We start from the raw sequence: 22,940 nt of genomic DNA on the forward strand, positions 1-22,940 counted from the left end.
TTTAAAAGAAAAAGAGTTAAGGGGTCAAAGGGTCAGGAAATTAACTCATATAGTAAAAGGTGGAGGTTCATGTTTCTTTCTTACTTTAATTATTAAAACAGGTTTATAAAAACAACTCAACCACAATATATAGTAAAGACATTCCATATAAATGAAGTTACTGTGTAATGCTTGTACAGTCTGTCACAGAGCCAGAATCTGACTTCTCCCATTAAAACATTTTCCCACAATCCCCAGGTGTCGACCAGTCGTCTGGTCCAGTCTTTGGTCACAAGTGTCTGGGATGTCTCAGGCCTTCCTCGGCTCTGTTCCCTTTGTAGTCTGCAATGGGAACCTCATTTTGTCTTTGTTGTCGTCAAGCGGAACCCTATTTTGGCAGCCGCTGTGTTAGAGGGGACAGGTGATTTATGACGCCAGAGGCACCCGGGTGATCCCATGTTTTTTTTGTTTTTTTTTTAGGGGGACTTATTCTGGATGTTGTTATGGCGTCCGCACACACGGCAGAGTGTGTTAGTACTGGGAAAGCTGGACTTGGGATCCAGGATTAGCGATCAAAAGACTCAGAGGGGGTATTGGGGTAAAAAGGTTGGAGGTAACACTAACCCGGCCCGTCCAGGTGGTGTGGTTGAAAAGAGACTCCCATCTGTTGTGCGGATGGGTCGAACATGGGCCGTATGTGTGTGTGTGTGTTTGCTTCCAACATGCTGTATGACTGAGTGTGTATGACTTTTATGGAGGCGTACAATTTGTGGTGAACTCCGTCTAGTTGGAACTGAACCATAACCGATTGGATTTCAGGCTCGGGGAGGTGACCCCTGACTTTTTTACAACATCTGCAACCCCGACTTTTGCTCGACTTCACACTATTTTCTGTTCCACCAAGTCCGTCAAATACCAAGAACACCACAGTACCAAAAACATTTTCACTTTCTGACCAGTTTTATTCAAAAAAGATGAAACATTTTTCCACTTTGAAACTCAAATTATAGACAGAAACGTTAGTGTACTGTTGAGTTTAACAGATTTAAATTGAATTGTTCACACATATGTTCAAGATATCTACAGAGACATTAGAATGTAAAATAGTTAAATACAAATAGTTCTGTCTTAGAGTATTGATATCCCATATGGAGGAAGTCTGGAATGAGTTTAAGTCTTTTTAAATATCTTCACATGTGATCACCTGCTGAACCAGACTCATTAAAATGCACAAAATTCTACTAAAAGTTGCTAAAGAAGTTAAAAGAAAAGAACAGTGTCTGTCCATATTTTATCAATAAATAAATCTATTGTCCTACAGTCTTTATTCAAATTTTGTACACATACACACACACACATCAGGACACAGATGGTGGTCTCACATGTGGGTGGTCTCATCTTCAGCGTCTGTGTCATGTGGCAGAGAGATCTGGGCTTCAGGGAGGTTGTTGCACTGCAGGTAGCAGAAAACCACTTGGACCTGAACACAAAACACGCACAGAAAGTAAGACAGGTTTATAAAAGTATCACTTAACCTTTGCACTACAGCTAAAAATATGTAGGTGCAAAGTAACTGCTTGTGATACATGAGCTGTTGTGTTGTTAGTTCCTGTCTTTGCTTGAATAAAAACACTCAAAACACTTTGCAATGGAGTTAAATATATTTGTTTTATATTATTTATTATAATATATTATTGTGCAGCGTTTTTAACTCTACTCAACTTTTACATCTTTCAGTGTAGTTTATTTCAGGGCAGAAGCTTAAGTAAATAGAATTAATTGATCCTACTAAATATTTTTTTTTTAAAAGATTATAATTGCTCATAAATCATTTATTTATGGGCTGTTTTTTTAGCAACCTGGAAGAGTTTATCTTCTGCAATTCAAAAAGCAAAGCTTGGTGGATATTTTATAAGCTGACTCCACATATAAATATATTTATATTCAGTATTCCCAATCAGCATTATATTCCTGTCAGCATGGAGAAGGCTTCCAAAGACATTTAGAGTTTCCTGTTGGGAACATTTTCTGTGGTCTCAGTTTTTTTCTAATTTCCTGGCTACAACCCTGATCTACGCTAAAAGTTATATTTTATTCTCCCATTTGCAGCTGTTTTGAAAGCAATGAGTTAATTTTGGTAGACAGTGTGTTGAAGATGTCCAATACTGTATCAAACACCAAAGACATGCCAACCTGTATCACCACCTCCTGGGAGATATCCATAGTGGGGCCGTCGTGCCCCAGTCCAACCACAGGGGGGCGCACAAGGCTCGGACCAAACACTGTAGCCAGGTTCAGCAGAGTCATCTTGTTTATATCATGCCTCTCAGAGATTCTGGAGAAAGTGGATTTTTAAAAATTGATTAAAAAAAAAAAATAGTCAATTTGTATTTTATTGCAAACCCTGCACACATTTATGTTGACAAAAAAAGCTGCATTTCAGTTTTGTTAAGTAAAACAAGTCGTGTCAGTTATGGACTGCAGAGCAAACAACGATTAGAGTTCATATCGGGAGGAAATCAACAATCTTGCAGAATGGTGCACAGAGAACAAACTACTGATCAGTGTCAACAAAACTAAGGAGCTGATATTTGATTTTAGAAAAAAAGGAGGCAAAGACACACATCCCTGTCTACATCAGTGGAGCGGGTGAACAGTTTTAAGTTCCTGGGAATCAGCATCACAGAGAACCTGTCATGGACATCAAACATCTCCACCCTAGGAAAAAAAAGCTGAGAAACGACAGTATTTCTTAAGGAAACTTAAGAAGGCTAAATTTTCATCCCAAGTTCTTGTTAACTTTTACAGAGGAGCAATAGAAAGCATCCTGACTGGAAAAAATTGGCATGAAATGTGCACAGCCCAACACTCTGCAGCTGGTGATTAAAACTGCCCAGAACTCATCTACCGAGCGTCAGTGACACCAGTGAGGTGAGGAGCCGCTTGCACAGAGCAGCGCAAAGGTTACTGAAAGACAAAACCAACCCCAACCACGGTCTGTTCACCAGAGATACTGAAATATCTGCTGTCTTACCACCAGACTACAGAACAGCTTCTTTCCTCAATACATCCTTTGCACTCCAATATAAAAAACTGTTTTTGTGAGTAGCATTAAGGGACTACAAACTACATTTCGTTATACAATCGTGTGTTGTAAAACGATGATAAATGAATCTTGAAGTTATTTCAGAGAATGTAAGGTCAATTTTACCTCCAAGTGAAAACACAGAAAGTTCAGTCTGATTAGAGTACAATGGTGATACGCTATCAGCTGCTGTCAGTGTAAGACAGGAGTGATGATGTGTTGTTGTCTGATTCTGACCGTTGGAGGTGGTGCAGCAGGTAGACGAAGGTGTGGCGGTTGGCGTCAGGACAGGACTGCAGCAGGGACAGCATGGAGACCAGCCGCGAGTTCAAGTCCTGGATCTCTACGGGGGGAAACAATTCACATACATGTACGGCAGTTAGTTCACTTTACTGAAGGATTGACATTTGATTAAACGATAGGAAGAAAGTCAGAGTGATTTAGATTGGTTATTGCCCATTTTGTCTGTCATTTTTTTTGTTTCAACTCTGTAAAAAAGTGTCAATATCAAATGAAAAAAGGCCTAAAGAGGAAACCTCTATGATTGTTTTGTCATATGTTGGCAATGTGTCCGTCTTACCCAGCGTCCTGGCCAGACTCTGAAACAGCTCAGCGGGGATGAGAGGCTCAGGCAGCTCTCTGAAGTAAAGTTTGAGGACACCGGAGACGACGTTCACTTCTGCTCTTCTCAGCCTGGTTACCGCCTCACGCAGATCTGAGCAGGACAGACAAATGGCGATCAGAATCGTAATCATCTTTGTCGGCCAAGTATCTTTACACATACGAGGAATTTGACTCTGGTTTAGTGGCTCTTAATGTACAGAACAAGACAACAATCTTCAGAAATGCACACAAGGAATGACTAATATACTGGTGAAACCGTTTCTGTGAACTGTAAACAGGATAGGAATAGTAGTACAAAGTAGTAAAGAGTGCAAGTAGCAATGAGATAAATATTAAATACTAAAAAAATTATATGTAGTACGCAGTATGATCTGCATTTGGCTAAAACCTCCTTCCTCATTACACAGGAAAACACCTCCCCGTGGTGCTGAGCATGTAGACCTGTGGCTGATAGCTGACTGCATGTAGCCACAAGGCACAACATTTTGTCACCTTCTTGAACACAAATATGAGCCATCAGATAATTCAACACTGTTCAATGTTCTGTTGCAACCCAAAAAAAATGATCTGGAGCTTTCTAAACACTTTTTTTTGAAGAGGAAATGCATGCAAAGTCCTTCCTTTGGACAGTTTATATGACAAACAATTTTTTTAAGCAGTTGAAGTGTATGAAAATAACTCTGAGTCATCTGCACAAGCTAATGTTTAGCTGTGTGTTTTCTTACTGCCGTTGAACGCTGCCTTGAGCGTGCTGATGTCACTGGCGGTTCCTGAAACCCTGTAGATGCCCACCTCACCCAGGCCTCTCCTCTCCACCTCCTCCACGCAGCATCGCACCACATGGGGGACCAGCACTCCTTCCAGTCTGGCAGGGGATTCAAAGTATTCAGAAATACACCTCACATGTTTGATGATGCATTGCTTGTTTCATTTCATTTCATTTCAGGCTCCCACTTATGCCACACTTCCACTTCTCAGCCACACTCCCCCGCAACATAAACCGCCTCACTTCCTGAAACTAGCTACACAAAAAAAAAACAGCACAGGGAGTGAGATAAAACTCTGTACTGAACTGATACTTTCAGTTTCGAGCCTTTTAAAAAACCTTCGTGAGCCCAGACAGGGTCAGTGTTTGCACTTACTGAGCCACAGTTTCAATCGGCACACCGAAGACGGGCTGCTGCTGAGCCGCGGAGCTGGGCGGGTCAAGCTGGTGGTGCGAGTACTTCAGGGAGAGGGTCACCTCCACCTGGCCCAGGTGTAGAGTCTGTCTTCTCCATCGCTTATTCAGGGTTTTAGATTCCAACTAACAGACAAACACAAGATATCTAAAAATAAATTTGCATTCATTGATTTTTTAGCTACTTGTGTTGCCAACACAATAAGCTGTAGACATAATGTTGATCTTAAAAGGTTTCCATGGAGATTTCTTGTAAACAAAGTCTCTTCATATTCAGTGTTACAAAACACATTATGTGTTTCCTTCACATCTAGCAAACGTGTTGATTGCATTTCCTTCCTCATAAAACCTTTGCAAAGCTGATTTTTTTTGGAAAGTATTTTAAATCCTGCATTTTTTACATCCATGTTTATAAGGTAAGTCTTCCTCTCTGCCTTCTCTGGTGCATTGCTGCATTTCATGGCACGTTACCACCACCTGGAGATCATTGGAATAGTGCGAAACCTTTGGCAAGACTAACGTGTCAACCACATGCGCACCACAGCATCAAGGTCAGAAACTCCTCTGGGCGTCTTTTAAAGTTATTATAGGAAACTTGTTAGCAAATAGTTTCTTATTTATCCATCAACCAGACACAGAACATCATTAGCATTTATTAAGAGTCATGTTGCCAGCCGCCTCATGAACCTAAGTCCAATATTTATTCTCCTTTTAGCTGTTTTTGTCTCCACCAACTCCTGAAAGAAATATGTGGCTCTTTAGCTACTAAATGCTCCACTGTGTTCACCATCTGTCTGCTGTTTGGTGCTGGACAGGTAGTGAACAATTTATCAGAGCTTTTTTGGCTGAAAACTGCTGCCTGCTGCAGGAAACAAGACTGAGAACGAAGAGAGTGAATCATAACCGCAAAGTCCTAAAACCAAAACTATCAGCTGAAAGAAGCTAAAACGCTCCACAAAGTTGAGAGGAACTCAAGAGTCCAGTGATAACTCTCTGTGGATTCACCACTACAAGCAACCGCTTTCACATTACACATTATTACTTGAACCCTTGTTGATATAAAAATATTGATTAGTGCAGCTTTAATATCACAGATTTTGATATTTTACATCAGTTTTATTCTTTGACTCTTGATTTAATTTGCACACTTCTGTGATATGTTTTCCTTACAGATGATTGATAATACAGCTGAAGTCATCTGTTTTTGTACCTTTAGAGAAGTTTTTCCTAGGACAGTATCGTCCCCTCCGTCGGACTGACTCACACAGAGCAACCTCAGGTTCTGTGCCTCATCCACCTGGAGAGACAGCTCCTGTTTGAAAGAAAATATGGTGGCTTTAACACTGACAATGGCAGCAGTGTTCCTTAAGCTACAACAAGAGCATTCATGTCTTATTTTAAGCCTTTCAGTCCTGGCTACCGGTCGGGTTTAGTGTCAGTTTTTTACTGCCACTGATCATGTTTAAAGCACGGCGGGGACCGGGCTCTGGCCACACTGCAGGATTTTTAATCCCCTGTGAGTTGAAGCAACAGCCTGACATGTAGGATGCTGTCTAGACATGAAGAAGTCATTTACCACCTTGCGCTGCTCAGCGAATCATCTGCCTGCTACAGTATGTTTGTCAAACCTACAGGACCATATGTCAGGCAGCCAGAGTCACTGAAACACTTGAACTACATTCATATTTTTCCTGCTTTCAGGTTTATACACCGATTGAATTATTTGAGTTAAGAAGAGATCGAGTCTAACCTGGTCCCAGTGTGGGTTGAGGCTGTGGATTGAGGAGTGTGTCTTTGCCTGTTTATCGTAAAACTCGTAGCCGTCTACTTCCACACACACATACACACCTGAAAGAAAAAGAGAACCAAAAACTGATTGACCTATTGACTTCTAGTCCATCATTTACACAGATGATCTGCCCCCCCCCTTAAACATTACAGTTCACTCTGAAACCATAGTTATCATGTTACATCTCTTATTTTTCACTAAATAATAATATCATAACATATGTCAATAACATACAAGCTGGTTGCTGCAGGCCGCAGGCAGAGTGGATCGCCACACTCAGAGTCCCACACAACGACTCCTTGTCCTCTCCTAGATACAGAGAGAGAGAGAGAAATATATTTTTAATTTAACTGTCCTGAACAGAAGTGAAACTGAATAGGACATGAAGAAAAGACATTAGGTACTGAAAAGGTTTGAGGTCAGTATGAAAAGTTCGAACAGTTAAACCTCACTGCGTCATTGCGTCGTACTTCAGATGGAGGATGTGATTCTGTGGTGAGATATAGATGGGTAAATAGATAGAAATGGCGGTTATACCAGTGATGGTGGTGTGTAGCGGCGGCTGTTGGGTCATTCTCAGCTTCACACATGCGCCGGTGAGGGTGAGCAGGTCTGGAGGGACAGTTTCTATATCTGACAAAACACACGTGGCGAATAAAGGCACCGATTAGATTACAGAACCATAATAAAAAAGAATTAAACTGAAGCCCACAGACTAAATATTCTAATTAAGGACAAAACCAGAAAAATTACATGTTAAAATCCAGATACAGCAGAGCCTCCATAGCTGGCCTGAGGCAGAAATAAACTGAGGCTGCTCGGCTTTGTGAGGAAAACCATTGTATGAATATGTAAGAATGCTTGTGTGAACTTGTGTGAAAGGTTAAAACACTTAGCGATGGTCAAAGAAATGATGTTTGTGCGTCTGAACGGTACATTCCTGTGTGAAAGAAAAAAACAAAGAACATCTGTTCATTGTGAAACAGATCTTGCCATGTCTGTCTGGGTATAATCATGAATAGAGAAGTCACAACAAACCCCGGAGGTTGGTGTGAAACAGATTAAGAAGTATTCACCTCGTCGTTCAGGTCTCACTCCTCCTACAACAGCTCGTACGTCTGTATCGAGTGCGAGTGAGCCATGAGCTGAGCGTTATGTGAAAATGTGACTGTACTGTATTGAGAAATTTACTCATTGAAGGCAAGTGCAGTATGTGAATTGCTACAACGGCTTCAAGTTTTCACTTTTAGCTTCTTTTTTTTAATGAAAAGTAACATTATCTTATGGTTTTTTGTGCTATCCATTAAAAAAAGCTTAAATGCACAATGCTTTTTGTTTAATTGTGTGTTTTTTAGCATCATGTGGATCACCATTAAAGGGGCAGTCCAGCAATTTAATATTGCACTTTCATCAAGTTGGGTGACTCAAAAGAAAACAGATTAAAGGACTTGGCTGGTGATTTTCTACATTTTTCTTATTGTCAACAATGGACTCATCCTACTTACAAGTATCATATGTGTATCCAAAGCCTGATATATAATATTCCTCTGTGCTACAGAGCTCCTCTGTTGTCTGAATGCTATTAAAAACACATTAATGAGCCACATCGCTGCACTGGCTGACATGTTCCTTCACCATGAAGAGCACAGGCTCGGTAGTTAGTTTACAAATGACTCCAAAGATCCAAGATGATAACAGCAATCACATTTTCAGTTTCTGCAGAGTAGTTCAGTCTGACGCAGACACACATGTACATGAGGTTTGTCAAACCCTTCACCTCAAGTTTCTCTCAAGTCATTCGGTTGATGTGCAAAACCGATGATGTGCCTGTTTAAAATTCTTTGGCAATAGCTATTTTTTCTATATTACAGTACATTTTATTATGATGCTTTTACAGTAGTTTTTAAACAAGCCATTTAATAAAATAGTATTGTTTTGACAAATTGCAAATGTAGTCTGTAAGACAAGATGTCTGTTTCTGTGCATAATTATCCATATCAGTTATTTCCTGACACAGTTTCTCACAGGCTGCCAGCGTTTTTACAAAGCCTGAAAGAGAAGATCCGCTCGAAGGGAAACACACTGTACAAGCCCTAAAAGGTGATGTGTGCCCAGAGGACATTTCAACCGTTTTTTGTGGGGATTTTTCTCACCTATGCAGACTGTGCCGTGTGTCACAGCTGCTATGTCACACCTTCATGCCACTCAACTACTCATTACTTCTCAGAAACTAACAAGGTGTTCAGACCTCGGTATTAAAGCTACCTCACATTGTGAATTCATACGTCCGTTAATAGACATTAGTGTTGTCTTTCTGATGTGTTTGTTAAATAAATCAAAGATAAGAAAACATGACTGGAGCGAGACGAGTGCATAGTTATATTTTGGTGTAAAGCCAGTTTTTATTTCATACAGTTCATATGAACTAAAAAAGAGAGCCACAAAATGAGTAGCAGATATTTTTGCATCTAGTGATTTGATTATATCTAGTAATTCTACTCACAGCCTCATAGATCATCAAAAAGTTTCGGACTTACTGTCTGTGGTGAGTTTGTAGATGGCTTCCCTCCATTCTTCAAGTTCATACAAAGAGCAGAAGAGGAGAGTTTGACTCTGCAGTGAGACAAAACATTTCTCTTTGATTTTAGTCTGTATTATTGATGACTGCAGCTGCACTAATATATTTGAATGTGTGTGTGTGTGTGTACCTTGTCACTTGGGCTGTGTAGCTCCAGCCTGTAAACAGGGAAGTGTGTGAGCAGCATCATCTCATGTTGCTCCAGTTTCTTCTTGCTGCGAGCTCCCGAGACTGAACCCCTGGATCCCTTCTTCATACACACACACACACACACACACACACACACATTTTCTTTAATCATTTCTCTGTGACAAAGACTGGTCTGTCTCTTTTCTCTTCGCGTTTCTGTCCGTTTCACATACACACCGCGTGTTGCTGTAGCTGCTGTCGGAGGTGGTACATCTTAGCTCTTATGTCGTGTAATCGGAGGTGTGTGTCAGCTATTTGTTCCTGATCTTCAACCCAGCGAAGTTTGAGACCGGCAAGAGGCAGATACCAGCAGAACCTGTACTGGTCCTGCTTCCTGGAAAGAGACGCAAAAAAAAAAAAAAACATATTGGAGGAACATACAGTACAAGCACAGACAGACACTTAACACAAAAACGTTGCAATATATATTTATACATGACATGATTTCGGTTTCTTTGATTGTATCTTGCTTTATAAAACGCAAAACCTTTAATACTTGTAGTGTTTTTCTAACTTCTGGAAATGTTGAACACAATTCCCACAAACCCTCACGTGCTACACTCACCCTTTGTTCGCAGGTTTTAATCTGGTGCACAGCAGGAGATCGGTGTAAAGAAAGAGGTGACGCAGACTACGTTCCCCCTCGTTCACCACGAAGCCATCACGCATCAGCTGACGTCTCTGGAATACACACACACACACACACACACACACACACAGAAATGTTATGTTGTGAGGTGCATTTTGATGCTTCTATACCGTATACTGGCCAGACTGTGGGGGGTGAGCAGCGAGGATGACGGGAAGTTTTTCTACATGCATTTACCCAGATGTTCGTACTGTGTGAGTTCTCACCATGCCGTGACTGAGCGTGACCTCTCGTTTGCACTGTGAACTCTCGTTGACACCAGACAGGAAGCTGCGTGACAACCTCAGAGCTTCCTGTAAGACTGCGTAATCTTGGTGCTCCACTGGCGTCGCCTTCAAGAGATCCTACAGGATCACAAAGAGGCCAAAATTAAGTTTTATCAATGTGGCGCCTAAACACAGAAGCCCAGTGTTAGATACAGAAATGTACAAATGAAAAATAAATTAATCTGGGTTTTCTCACACGTAAGACTAGTGTGGTCTTGGTTACTCTGTCCAAAGGTTTGTACAGTAGAGCTGTAAAGAGAAAGACGACAATCAGACACAGTGACGGCCAACAAGTTATTTAGCAAACACATTTCAGTTTAGTGTGTACCTTCAAACGTGTATTTAGTCCGTGTTTTGTCTGAGCCGTTGTTTGACGTCATGCTCTGGAAAAGCAGCGGAAGTGAGACAGCTTGTTAGGTGAGCATTCATGCGTTCAAGTCTGTTCTTATAGGAGGTGCAGAGTGTTGAGCTTGTAGTACCTGGGCCAGCGTTCGGAAGCGAGGGTCTGATTGCGTGCACTTCCTCACAACTTCAACCGCTTCCTCGTAGTTTTGGATGAAACCACCGTACAGACCGATCTGGTTCACCTGCATGAGCAATATAACAGATGTAATGGATTGATGCAGTGAAGGGAGGCGGGTGAACAGCTGAGTCAATCTCTCAAAGTGATTGATTTGGGTTTTTTTTTTTTTTAAGATGCAGAATTTCTCTCCAAAACAAGATATCTGTCATGCAACAAACAACAACAAAACATTTCAGAGAATGATGAAACACTATTTAGTTGTTAGGCAACCAGCTGTACATTTTAAGCCACAAAACTTTCATAGGTGTCAACATTCGTTATAACAGCAGTTCCCAAAATAGGAGGGGGAAGCTCCACTAGAAGAAAAATGTGAAATGAAACTAAAAATTGAACAGACCTGAGCTGCTAAAAATAGAGCCATCGTTTGTTGTTTCTTTCACTTGTGCATTTTAAGCTGTTACAAGTCAACGTACGCTATAAATCTGATTCATTTACAAATGAAAAAAAACAAGAATGCCGTGATGCTACCAAACATTTATTCAGAAACATGACAGACTTAATTGGGGGGAGGAGGGGGTCTCAGGCTAGCTGGAGAGTTTTGTGCATAAAAACACTGGCGGTTCCAGCGAAGCTTAACTATTTTTAATTTGCATGGCAGAAACTAATGAAAAACATGCATTCAAAATAATAATATTTGACAGAAAAAGTTTAAGAGCCACTGTCCTATGAGACAGATGAGACTTTCCCCGCATTTTGACTTGATTTTCTTGCACTTGATTGACATCTCCCTCGTTCCCCTGAAAGTTTTTTTGCAGCTTTCTTTCAGCTTTCCAGGCTGGTCAACTTACTCCTTTATTTTTCTTTATATAGCCCATGTGGTTTGTTGGCCTTACTTCCTAGTATTGTTCCATCCAGCTGAGACCTGAGCGAAGGTCTAATCAGCCAAACTAACTAAGAACACCTGTGCAGGTCCTTTAAGGTGGCTATTATATTGAAATGGATATAATTATATGGATATGATGGATTTGATCCTTAAAGAAAATACATATGAATCCGTTTCGGAAAATCTTAACCCTCTTGTTGTCTTCCCGTCGACCATGCAACTCTTGTCCTCCCGGGTCAATTTTGCCTCGGGAGGACAAAAGTTCACAGATGCTATAAATTTTAATAACACCCACAATTCAATGAAATGAACCATATGGAACCATCCATATGATTTTCAGGCAATTAGATCCATATTTCTGATATAGAAACATTTGAAATCGGGTCAAATTTGACCCGAGGACAACAGGAGGGTTAAGCTGCTTTTAATTCATCAAGAAACATTTTAAAGAGTCATTCTGTCATCAGAGTCGACATGAAAGAGTGGCACTAAAAGAAAAGACAGTATTTATGTTTACATGCTTGTATAATGTTCTGTGTGTGGCTGCCATGCAGACACATTGTGAAAATAAACAGAAGTTATTAAAACTTTGGGAACATAATGTGCTGATGTGACTCATGTATTGACTGTGTGTAACTGTCTGTTTGTTTGGGGAAGTTAAACATTTTTATGTGGAAACCATTTGTTCCAACAGTGAGAGTACTCTGGCGGTTTCTTTCTCGCAGACTATTTCAGGTCAGTGTTCTGAGGTTTCAGACTCGGGTTCATATTGGACACTGAGCTCAACCTCAGTATCGTCTCTGGGGATTTTGGTTATTTTAATGTCCCGAATATTTCAAATAGTTACAGTGAGATTTTTTTTTTAGAGCTAATTCTGTTTCTTCCAAGTAATTATCCTTTAAATGACCTAAAAAAAAAAACTGATTTTTTTAGGCAAAACAATGAAGTTGATGAATAAAGAGGAATTATTTTCCTGACATGTGATGAATTCAACATTTGGACCATCATGACAGGATATATGTATATATATGTATATAGTTGTTCTGGGGGGAATTTGTTCTCATGACTTCAGTGTGCTTATGTCTCCAAAATCCTGCATAAAACTGCTTTGTTCATTTTTATTTTTATTTGTTATTTCTTATTTGTTTCCCCTGGCCATTATACACCCCCCAACACCTGCCCATACTGCCCATGTCAGCTCTGGAAGCACACATCCTTGTTCACAACAAGGTGCCCTTAACACACACAGTTCTTGGCCCACCCTTATGTGGAGATCAATCAAGATTGCTGTCCAAGCACAGGTGATTTATAGGTGGTCATTAGGGCGTCACTCACCAATTCCAAGCCTCTGCATTTTGAATGCTGGCTTCACCTTAGAACCCTTGTTAATGTCATTAATCACACCTGTGCATTTCCTGCTGTGGTAAAAACTTTGATTTGGTTTTGTTTGTATGAAACAATATCTACGTATACGTTTTGTTCATATAAAAACTACATACTGTAGTTGCAAAAATGTAAACATTAGATTAGTTAGAGTATGAGATATTGTGGTCCTGTTCGAAAAGTAATGACGTAATCATTCAGACTTTAAATCCTAAATATCAAACATGTTTGAAATTATTGGGGTGACCCTGATGAGTCTTCAAGCAGTTCTGGAGGTTTATGATTTGATCTGTAAACTCCTCAAATTGCCAGATAAACTGGGCCAAACATCGGTACCGACCGAGGTCCCAGACCAGATTTCTCCTCTGATTATCAGGAGGGATGAACCAAGGCTAGATTGGCCCAAAACTCCTGTAGTCTGAGCTGGGCTTTAAATACTATTTGCTAGCTAAGCACACTAAACATGCAGACAGCTTCGTCATCCCCAAACCATCCTACTTTCAGCAAACCATGCTTGATAGTGTACGAGGGAAACTTATGGACAAACCTATAAGCAGAAAGCTTTCAACAACAATAGCTAATTGTGTGGCTACGGCTTACAGGCCAGTTAACATTGTGGAGGACGAGGGTCTGCGTGAAATAATTCGGATCGCATCCAACAACTTATGAAATTTCCATGGAGAACCACCACCGTATCGAATATACACAACCTGTATGATGACCAAAGAGCTTTCTTATTCTCCCTTTCCAATGTTTCCTTTAGTTGAAACAGTTCCCCATGTTGATAAGAGTATTACCACTTGACAAATGTCCATTTTACAGTAAATTTTGAACAGATAAAAAAATGTGCAATTAATTTGCAATTGACTAAACCCTAAAAAATACTGATAAGTGCAACTTTAAAGCTATTTAATAACAGAGGGAAAGTGATTTTAAGGACTTAAGGGCACAAAGTAGACAAAGTGTTTCAAGCTTGGCACTTTCCCAGAGGTTGATCTAGAAATGGTTCGGTAACTCTACTTTTCCTCAGTTTCTTTGTGGATTTCAAAAATTGAAGCATGACACAGGATAAAAACACCAAAACAACAACAAACTCACCATTTTCAGAAACAAATCTCCCACAATCAGCTCAAAGCCTCTGTGTTTCAACTCTTCTGTCTCCTCACTAAAACGCCTCATCTCCCACTCCGGACCTGACTCCTGCTGCGTATGGAGGTCTGGACTGAGCTCAGTCTGACATTGTCCGCTCAGTCGGACTTTCAGACCTGAGTAGAAGCTTTGGTGCATGTCTCTGAGCTCAGGCACCTGGTAGAAAACAGTTTGGACCTGTCGACTGGAGAGAACCGGCTGGGAGGTCCCGGCTGAGGCCCGCAGAGCCTTCATGGGCTAAAAAGAAAAAAAAATAGGGACAGAATGATTGATGGTAAATATAAAAGTCAGAGAAGCAGAGAAGCTAAAGGCCAACTAATGTGCAGTGGTGTAAAAGTACCAATACAGCAATGTAAAAATACTCCATTACAAGTGAAAGTCCTGCATGAAAAAAAATCCTACTTAAGTAAAAGTACACGCACAAGTATTATCAGCTTGATGTAGTTACAGTATTGCAGTAAAAGTAGTGGTTTGGTTCCTCTGAGTGATATATTATTATGTATGACAACATTAGATTATTAACACTGAAGCATCAGTGTTAGAGCAGCATGTTACTGTTGTAGCTGCTGGAGGTGGAGCTAGTTTCAACTACTTTATATACAGTTAGTTTAGTCCAGTGGTTCCCAACCTAGGGGTCGGGCCCCTCCAAAGGGTCACCAGACAAATCTGAGGGGTCCTGTGATGATTAATGGGAGACGAAAGAAGAAAAAACAAAGTTCTGATACACAAATCTGTTTTCAGTTTTTGGACTTTTTCTCTAATCTTTGATTTTTGGTGACATATTGGATCATTTGAACATTTATTGAAATGAAATCATGTGAGAAGTTTAGAGGGAAAAATCACTATTTGGTGGAGCTGTTAACAACTCATAGACATCTGAAATGTGACCCCAACTACACACTGCTTTTTGTAAGATTTCAAAAGCCAAAAATGTTGGAAACCACTGGTTTCATCTTTAACAATGTGTTGTATTTTAAAAGCTTAATATATTAATCATTGTGTCAAATCATCATCTGAAAAGTAACTAAAACTGTAAATAAATGTAGTGGAGTAGAAAGTACAATATTTCCCTCTGAAATGTAGTGGAGCAGAAGTATAAAGTAGCATCAAATGGAAACACTCGAGTAAAGTACAAGCACCTAAAAATTGTACAAAAGTACAGTACTTGAGTAAATGTACTTCATGTTACTTCCCACCACTACTGTAGTGGGTATGAGGAAAAAGTTGGTGAGAAGAAGAAGATGTAATGAAAATTAAAAAGAGCAACAGGCTGTGGTGAGGTGAGAAAAATAAGAATGTGCGAACATACCGTATTGACTGCACAGTTCACATTTCTTACACCCCCGAAGCTTCACTCACATTTCAGCGGCCTCTCAACTTACACATACGCACACACGCTCAAACCACCACTACTTAACGACAAGAATAAACAGCATGAAAACCAGACACACCCATACAGTGATACATACACACTGCTGAGCCACGAGAGTGCAGATTTAAAAAAAAAATGCAGCGTCCCCAGACAAAACATCAACTTTCCGATTAATTTCCCACGTTTTTTGCTTCCTTTTTTTTTTTTAGTTTAATGAGTCACAACATGTAAGAGTGTGGAAACATGGGGTTGTTGATACTGTTTATAGCAGAGAGAAAAAGGAGGAAGAATCTGATCAGGAAAGCACCCAGTCACTCATTATGGCACCATCACTTCCTTCCTTTCTGCTACAATGTGGATTTTGGCCCCTATCACTTACATTGAAAGCACATCAGAACAGGAGGAATAATTACAGCGAGGAAAAAAAACCTCTTTCGGTGTCCATATGGACGTCTGACTGCTGTTTTTAAGACACACTTGTAAAACTGTAAACCCATCCTTTAACGCTACATCTGTACGCTTGATATAATCTGCGAACCAGATGAAAACATCACATCTCATTTGTTTAAAACACACACACCTTGGCCAAGACCGGTTGCCAGGCAACCAGTGGACACTCCAGGAAGTTACCTCCCGTCTTTTTTTTTTTTTTTTTTTTTTTTTTTTTGATTAAAGAAACAAAATATAAAATGTCAGTGAGTGAGTTTAATAGGAGCTGGGAGGCAGATTTTGTTCACCGTCGTTTCCAGACTATCTTAACTGGCTGTAGCTTCACTTTAACCGTGCAAACATTAAATAAACATTAAATCAATCTTGTCGTCTGGGTTAAGTCTCTGCAAGAAGCCAAATAACTTTTCTTTAATATATAAAGCAGCACATGTTGCAGAGAAAAAGGGGAACCTCATCTGTGACGGAAGAACAATGGAATTGCTGTTTGTGGTTAAATGAGGAAGCTGAACAGTGAAGACGTTGGATGTGTGAGCTGCACATGTATGACACATGTTAACCACATGCAGCAGAAGACGCTGCTCGCAAACAGATACAGTAAATATACAACACCTCCCGTGTGTTCATGTAAAGCAAAACATCGTCTCAGGAGAGCAAGTTGAGCTCAGGCTAAAAGCCGCTTGTTGATTCGGCTTTAAGAAGCATGATTTTTTTTTAAAAACATGTTTAATTCTCATGAGAGCTGTGGTGAAAACAGAACAGCAAAGGGGAAGTTACACAGTGATAATAACAATAACATCAACGAGCTTTTTCTGCCTTTTAAATATAGTTCAGACAAGCGAAAAACATGAAATGTAATGTCAGTGATAAAAACAAGAGAGGAGAACTGATTTTTTTATGTTTGTGTGTGTGTGTGTGTGTGTGTGCGTGTGTGTGTGTGTGTGTGTGTGTGTGTGTGTGTTACCATCAGCAGTGCCTCCAGCTCTCTGAGGTAGACCTCCTCGCTCTCCAGGATGCCTTTCAGGACCGCAAGTCTCCTCTCGAACATTTCCTCCAGGCTGCATGACGTCTGAATTGCACGGGTTCAAAAACACACATCGGAAACACATCAAAGTCAGTCTCAAACTTCAACCATAGTCATATTTTTTTAAGAGAGTAAATACTTTTATGTTCTGGTTTCAGGAGTCCTGGAGACCCTGTGTCTTTCTTTAACAGCTCAAAAAACAAAGTTAACATCAGCTTGATACTTCAGGACTTTTCCAAAATACTAAATATATATATACTGGACATTTATTTGTCTTTTAAACAAAAGGAAGATACAGTATATTTATTCATGTATAGCCTATATAACATATGAAACATTACATATTTCCTCATTTAGTGTAATAAAACTGATTTATGGCAATTTCTGTATTCTTTTACCTAAATCAAATCTGCACAGATTGTGGTAAATGGAATTTTTTGTAGGAAAACTGGTTTATTTTGCTATTATTATCATTATTATTAACATTTTTACAGATACATAAGTGGAGTCCAATGAAGAAGATAAGCCAATGTCAACAAAACACAAAGGTACAATGTTTTATCAGTTTTATTCTGTCTTTTTTGCGTCGGACACTGAAGCACCCATGTCCATTTATTTTTGTTTTGCATAGATAGTTAATCTAGGTAGATGGATCATAGATAGATGGAAAACTGTTTCCCATGATGTTTAATATGACGAAGAACCGTTTATAGTATTGAGATGTTTTAGGATGCATCTTTACTTGCATCTAAAACCACATTTATGTCCCCGCTGGCTTCTCTCTCGTCTTTGCAGTTTAAAAATGAAACTACTTAAGGAGTAGGTTGACCACTAGAGAATGCAGGAAACCACAGAAATAATTTTTTTTAAATTTTGAGGTGGAAATGCGAACTCACAGGGGTGTCAGGGAAGTCTAAGCATTCTGCTTGCAGAGGGGACAGGAGGCAGGACACCGCCTCCTCTTGGAAAACATCCTCCTCCAGGACGTCGGGCTGTGGTTCCACTTCAACTGTCACACAAATGCACAATATATAGGGTGTCATTCATTCATCCATTTTGACTCAAGACCATGACAAGTCTCTAGACAATATAATTAAAAAAAACAACAGCACGCAGCATTAGTTGTGCTCCTAAATTGCATAAAGTGGCTCCTACTCACACACATAAAACGACACACACACACTCTCCCTCGCTCACCTGGTATATGGTGCAACTTCAGATATTCCACAGCCTCCCGGTAGATGTCCATCGGAGCTCTTGAAGGTCTTGTCACTCGCAGCGCAGGCTGAGCTCTGGAGCTCTAGAGACGCAGCTCGTGAACACACTCAGCCGGTGACCAAAAAACTTCCTCTTTCTATCGATGATGCGCAAAAGGGGAAAGTGCAACTTCCTGTCTGTGTGAAAGCCGATGAGAACTGGCACCTGATGTATCATCCATTCTCACAGTTGGACTTCACTTTCTGCGAGTGTGTTGATTATAATTTCACTTTATTTATTTTGACTAGTAGCCAACATCATGATCAGCTTGTAAGGTTTACAAGTCGTTATCAGTTTACGAGCTGTACATGTATCTAAAATGTCAAACATAAACCTTGTAATGAGTCTCAATGCAGAATAGTCAACAACAGAGTAACAACCAGTCTTTATATTAACTGGTAATGCAATTTAAACAGTGAGTAATAAAGAGTTGATAGCTACATATTCAATTTAAATTCTATATCTCAGAGTTTATAAGACTAACCTGTGGAGATCAAAGTATTAGTATAAAATCTGAACCAGCATCTGTTTCATTAACTGATTAAAATGACAGTAGTGACTTGTGAGGAGGATTTAGCAGCATAACGAACTGACTAATGATTGAACATGAGTATGATAGCAGCTAATTATAAATAAAGGTTTATTGACTGGTTTAGTGGTTTTTAAAGAACAATCAATGACCGTGACATATGTTAAGTTAAGTCAAGGGAAGACTATTTTATTTATATAATCTAAATTTATATCAGTTATTGATAAATTAAACAGATTGATGGTCCAAGCAGCATAATGTTGCATTAGTTTATCCCTAAAAAAACTGTTAAATGGAAGCTATAGAGGCTCTATGTTTAGTCCAACGCTGCCCTCTACAGTAAAACAGCTGTTAGCACAGCCTCATATGCCTTCTTTCATTCTTATTTTGCATCTGTCCAACCAGCGGTGGTGGAAAAAGCACTCAGATCCTTTACTTATGTAAAAAATACACCATTACAGGTAAAAGTCCTACATTTAAAGTCCAATTCAAGTAAAAAGTACAGACGTATTTTCAGCTAATTGTGATTAAAGTGTCCCTCTTGGAAATTGGCCCCAGTGACTGATATTGATTATTATATTATTAGATTGTTAATGTTGATGCATCAATGTATAAGTAGCATTTTACTGTAGCCGGTTAAGGTGATGCTAATTTATCTGTTCCAGGTAGTTTAATCCAGTGGCGCCCAAGATAAGTGGCTGAGGGGTTGTGAGATATATTCATTCATTCAATATGTGTTAATTTTTTAAACTTTTCTCAAATTTTTGCACTTTTGGGAAATATGGGATAGTTGTACCTCTTTGGGCCTTGAACAGTTATTTAAACAAAACCATGTGAGAAGTTTAGATGTGAAATGTTTCTTCGGTGGAACTGCAAACAGCTCTCATACATCAGAAACACGACAACAGCCCCCAACCACACGATGCTTTTTTTTTTCACAACAGTCGACCACACAAGCATTTGAACAGTGGTAGAATAGGTCACTATATTGCTGCTGGTTTGTGATTTGTAGTGCTGTGAAAACAACATCACAGATTCACAGCTTCGCCCTTCTGTCTGCAGAGGGTACATCAAGCCATATGTGTAGTATATACAGTTCATTCATTTGACATTGACTCACACATATAATTGAAAAGCTTGAGTTACAAACCTGAATTTTGTGTTTCTAATTTTGAAAAGCCTGTTTTACCTCTATATCTAAAACATATCATTAACGTAAACAAACCACAAGTAACTTAGTAACTTTATAACTTAGATGTAGCAGTTGTCTGGTGTTAAAGCCTATATATTAAAAATAAATGAATGCTCCAATCATCGGGCTAACCCTTAGTTTATATTTGGATCATGGATTGTGCTTTAATTTGAGACATACACTACTACAATCTTAGTAAAATATCTTGCAAATAAACTAAATAAATTTAAGTAAAAAAAAAAAAGAAAAACTTTTGTCTTTATGTGTCCTATCCCTAAATGTCTTAATTAAATATGAAATCACACAAAAAAATATATCAAAATTATCATTCATGAGCACTTGAAAGCAACACAACTGTGACCATATTTTTCCTCCTACAGGGGTCACTGCAGTCCCAACATCGCCATAGCTGTTATATCTGAGTAATAACCTAAAAAGAAATCTAAACTGTATGATGATCAGTCTTACACTTCATCATCACGCTCAGGGGGGTGACGGTCGCGTGAGCCCGACCCCCCCTCCCACCACCACCACCACCACAGGCTACGTCAATCCTGTGAAACTGCTATAACCACACGTGCAGAACCCAATGTTCAGAACCCAATCAAACCAAAAGTTTTAAATGACTCCCTACCTTTGCAGGCTTGCAACTGCCTTGTCGTGCAATACTTACTGTACATGTTTACTGACACCTGTAAAAATACAGTAACACTGTGCAGACATGCATGCAACATTCTGCATATGTGGAATTCACTATTTGATGCAAGACTGTCACAATCCACAAGAAATGTGCTAAAAGCCATCTTTCACAGTCTAAAAGATAAAATTCTTGAATGCAAAATTCTCTTAACATAAAAGAATAACTAAAAATAAACATAAACATAACTTGGCTATATGACTTGAATGTATTATTTTAACTTTGGCTGTCACTTTAATAGTCACTCAATGCTTCAAACTGTCCAGCATCCGGTACAGACTGCAAGTTGTTTTTGTTTCATATAAAGATCATTATGTGGGAAAATTGTGTTTGAATTCTTATCATTGAAAAGGATTTAATCATTTTTCTGCTCACAATGCTGCTCACCTCCTCCCTCAGGTGGGAGCAGGGCTGGTTCAGTGGTGGGAGGATGAGGATGAGGAGACAGGAAGCAGCCTGAAGCTGCGGGGCCTGGTACCAGGCACGGACAGGTACAACTGATTTTGTGTGACTAGCTTGATAAAAGTTTGCCTGCACTGATTAAATGTCGGTTAAAAGCGGAGCTAAATGTAAACACTCGAAGAAATTATGTAAGGGGAGCATAAGTAGCCTGTTTCACTAAGCTAACAGGTTAATTTCCACCACTCACGGACTACACCCACCATTATTTGTGAAAAACTGGGAGACATACTGTCGCCCTTTCTTTTCTCTCCCTTATCTTTCTTTTGTTTTCGGGAACCGGGAGTTCCTATCTGAGATTAAAACGCAGTGTGTTTCACTGGCAACGATATTTTTGTCCTACTCTGCCTCTGATTGGCTAACTCTGACATCCTTACCCTAATTCTAGCCAATCGCAGTCCTCATACCTCAAAACCAACCAATCCAACCAACTGAAGCATCGAGCACTAGCCAATCAGAGGCAGAGTAGGGCGGGTCATGACCTCCCTCTTGCTATCACTCTTCGGCTACACTGTCGAAACACGTACTCCTGCACTCCGTGTCCCACTCCCTATCTTGTCTCTCCACAATTTCCCGAAAAAGGAAACTAAATCATATCTGGAAACTTAAGGAAAAGAAACAAGGAGTTTACCGAACTCAAGGCCACTGGCCCTGCCTTTTTCTTGCTATAATGAACCCATATGAGTTGAGTCATTATATCTCCTGAGTACTGGCTTGACTAACTGGAAAAATGAAACTTAGTGAACTTGAAATCACCAGTGAAACACAAAATAAGACTTAAAGTACAGGTAGAGAGAATAAAACAGGCAAGCAATAAAATGTAGTCGAGTGGGGAAACTTCAAACAGCAGCTTGTATAACAATATCAAAAACAGTGACAGTAAATATATGAATACATTAATTAGTATTTGTGGTATTAAACTGGATAGGAATCCACAAGAGCAGCTCAAACAAGTGTGATAAGCATCCTCAGCTTCTTTCAGATGCACTTCTGAATGTTTTAGCTGCATTTTGCACCACCTGCGACACTTTAGTGACTGTATGTACATCATCACGACTGTATGTAGAAAGGACAAACTTGGAAATGTTTTTCAACTGAGTGAAGCTAAGATTGAACAACCGCCAGGTCAAATAACATACCCAAATGTTATATTTGCTTGACTTGCACTTTCATCCTTTACATAAGTAAAACAAATAAAAGCACTAAATAAGAGAATCTCACATTTGTCCTTACTTAACTTAGGAAACTCAGAAATGACCGGTGTCTCTTTTTTCCCTTTATTTAGTACAAAATTACATATTTCTCATTATCAAATTATTCTGAGATTATGAGTCTGTAATATAAAGTGTTATCCCTGAGTTTATTGCTCAGTAACCAATAACTGAACCAGTGAATGTAACCTTAATTAAAGTGCTTGTGCGTCACTGCTCTGATTACCCATGATTGAACTAAACCACATTCATCACAAAGTTATTTTTTAAAGAATACAATGAAAGCAATCCCTGCTGAAATAAGTGCACAGCTTTTGTCGCTAGGTTGAGGTCCATGACACATGATCTTATGTCAACAAGGATCTATAAAGTTTGCAATGGATTATTGCAAAACGATAAATAGCTCTGCAAGCAGTGTTTAAAGAAGGTAAACATGGCAGTGAAATGTCTTTTAGCATCAAATCTAGTTTGTTTT

At 39.5% G+C, this 22,940-nt stretch overlaps 1 protein-coding gene across 4 annotated transcripts; it reads right to left on the reverse strand.

Moving 5' to 3' along the window:
- Positions 1-918: 918 nt before the first annotated feature.
- si:dkey-33c9.6 (active breakpoint cluster region-related protein) lies at positions 919-21,581 on the reverse strand. Of its 4 annotated transcripts, none has more exons than XM_044341830.1 (23): positions 21,458-21,581; positions 18,318-18,474; positions 18,017-18,129; positions 17,061-17,165; positions 14,227-14,514; positions 10,819-10,926; positions 10,668-10,722; positions 10,536-10,588; positions 10,280-10,417; positions 9,990-10,105; positions 9,602-9,758; positions 9,366-9,485; positions 9,195-9,270; positions 7,195-7,290; positions 6,892-6,966; positions 6,619-6,716; positions 6,079-6,180; positions 4,831-4,994; positions 4,414-4,553; positions 3,645-3,779; positions 3,302-3,407; positions 2,173-2,314; positions 919-1,459 (listed from the first exon to the last, which is right to left on the reverse strand). In XM_044341830.1, the coding sequence occupies exons 2-23, from the start codon at positions 18,367-18,369 to the stop codon at positions 1,358-1,360; spliced, it is 2,541 nt and encodes an 846-aa protein (XP_044197765.1). In that variant the 5' UTR covers positions 18,370-18,474; positions 21,458-21,581; the 3' UTR covers positions 919-1,357. The 4 variants fall into 4 exon arrangements, with proteins under 4 accessions (XP_044197765.1, XP_044197764.1, XP_044197766.1 ...); XM_044341829.1 differs by having other exon boundaries at positions 18,318-18,580; XM_044341831.1 differs by lacking the exon at positions 21,458-21,581 and having other exon boundaries at positions 9,366-9,482; positions 18,318-20,605.
- Positions 21,582-22,940: the final 1,359 nt, after the last annotated feature.

This window comes from Thunnus albacares, chromosome 22 (genome assembly GCF_914725855.1).
Source record: "Thunnus albacares chromosome 22, fThuAlb1.1, whole genome shotgun sequence".
Lineage (NCBI taxonomy): Eukaryota > Metazoa > Chordata > Actinopteri > Scombriformes > Scombridae > Thunnus > Thunnus albacares.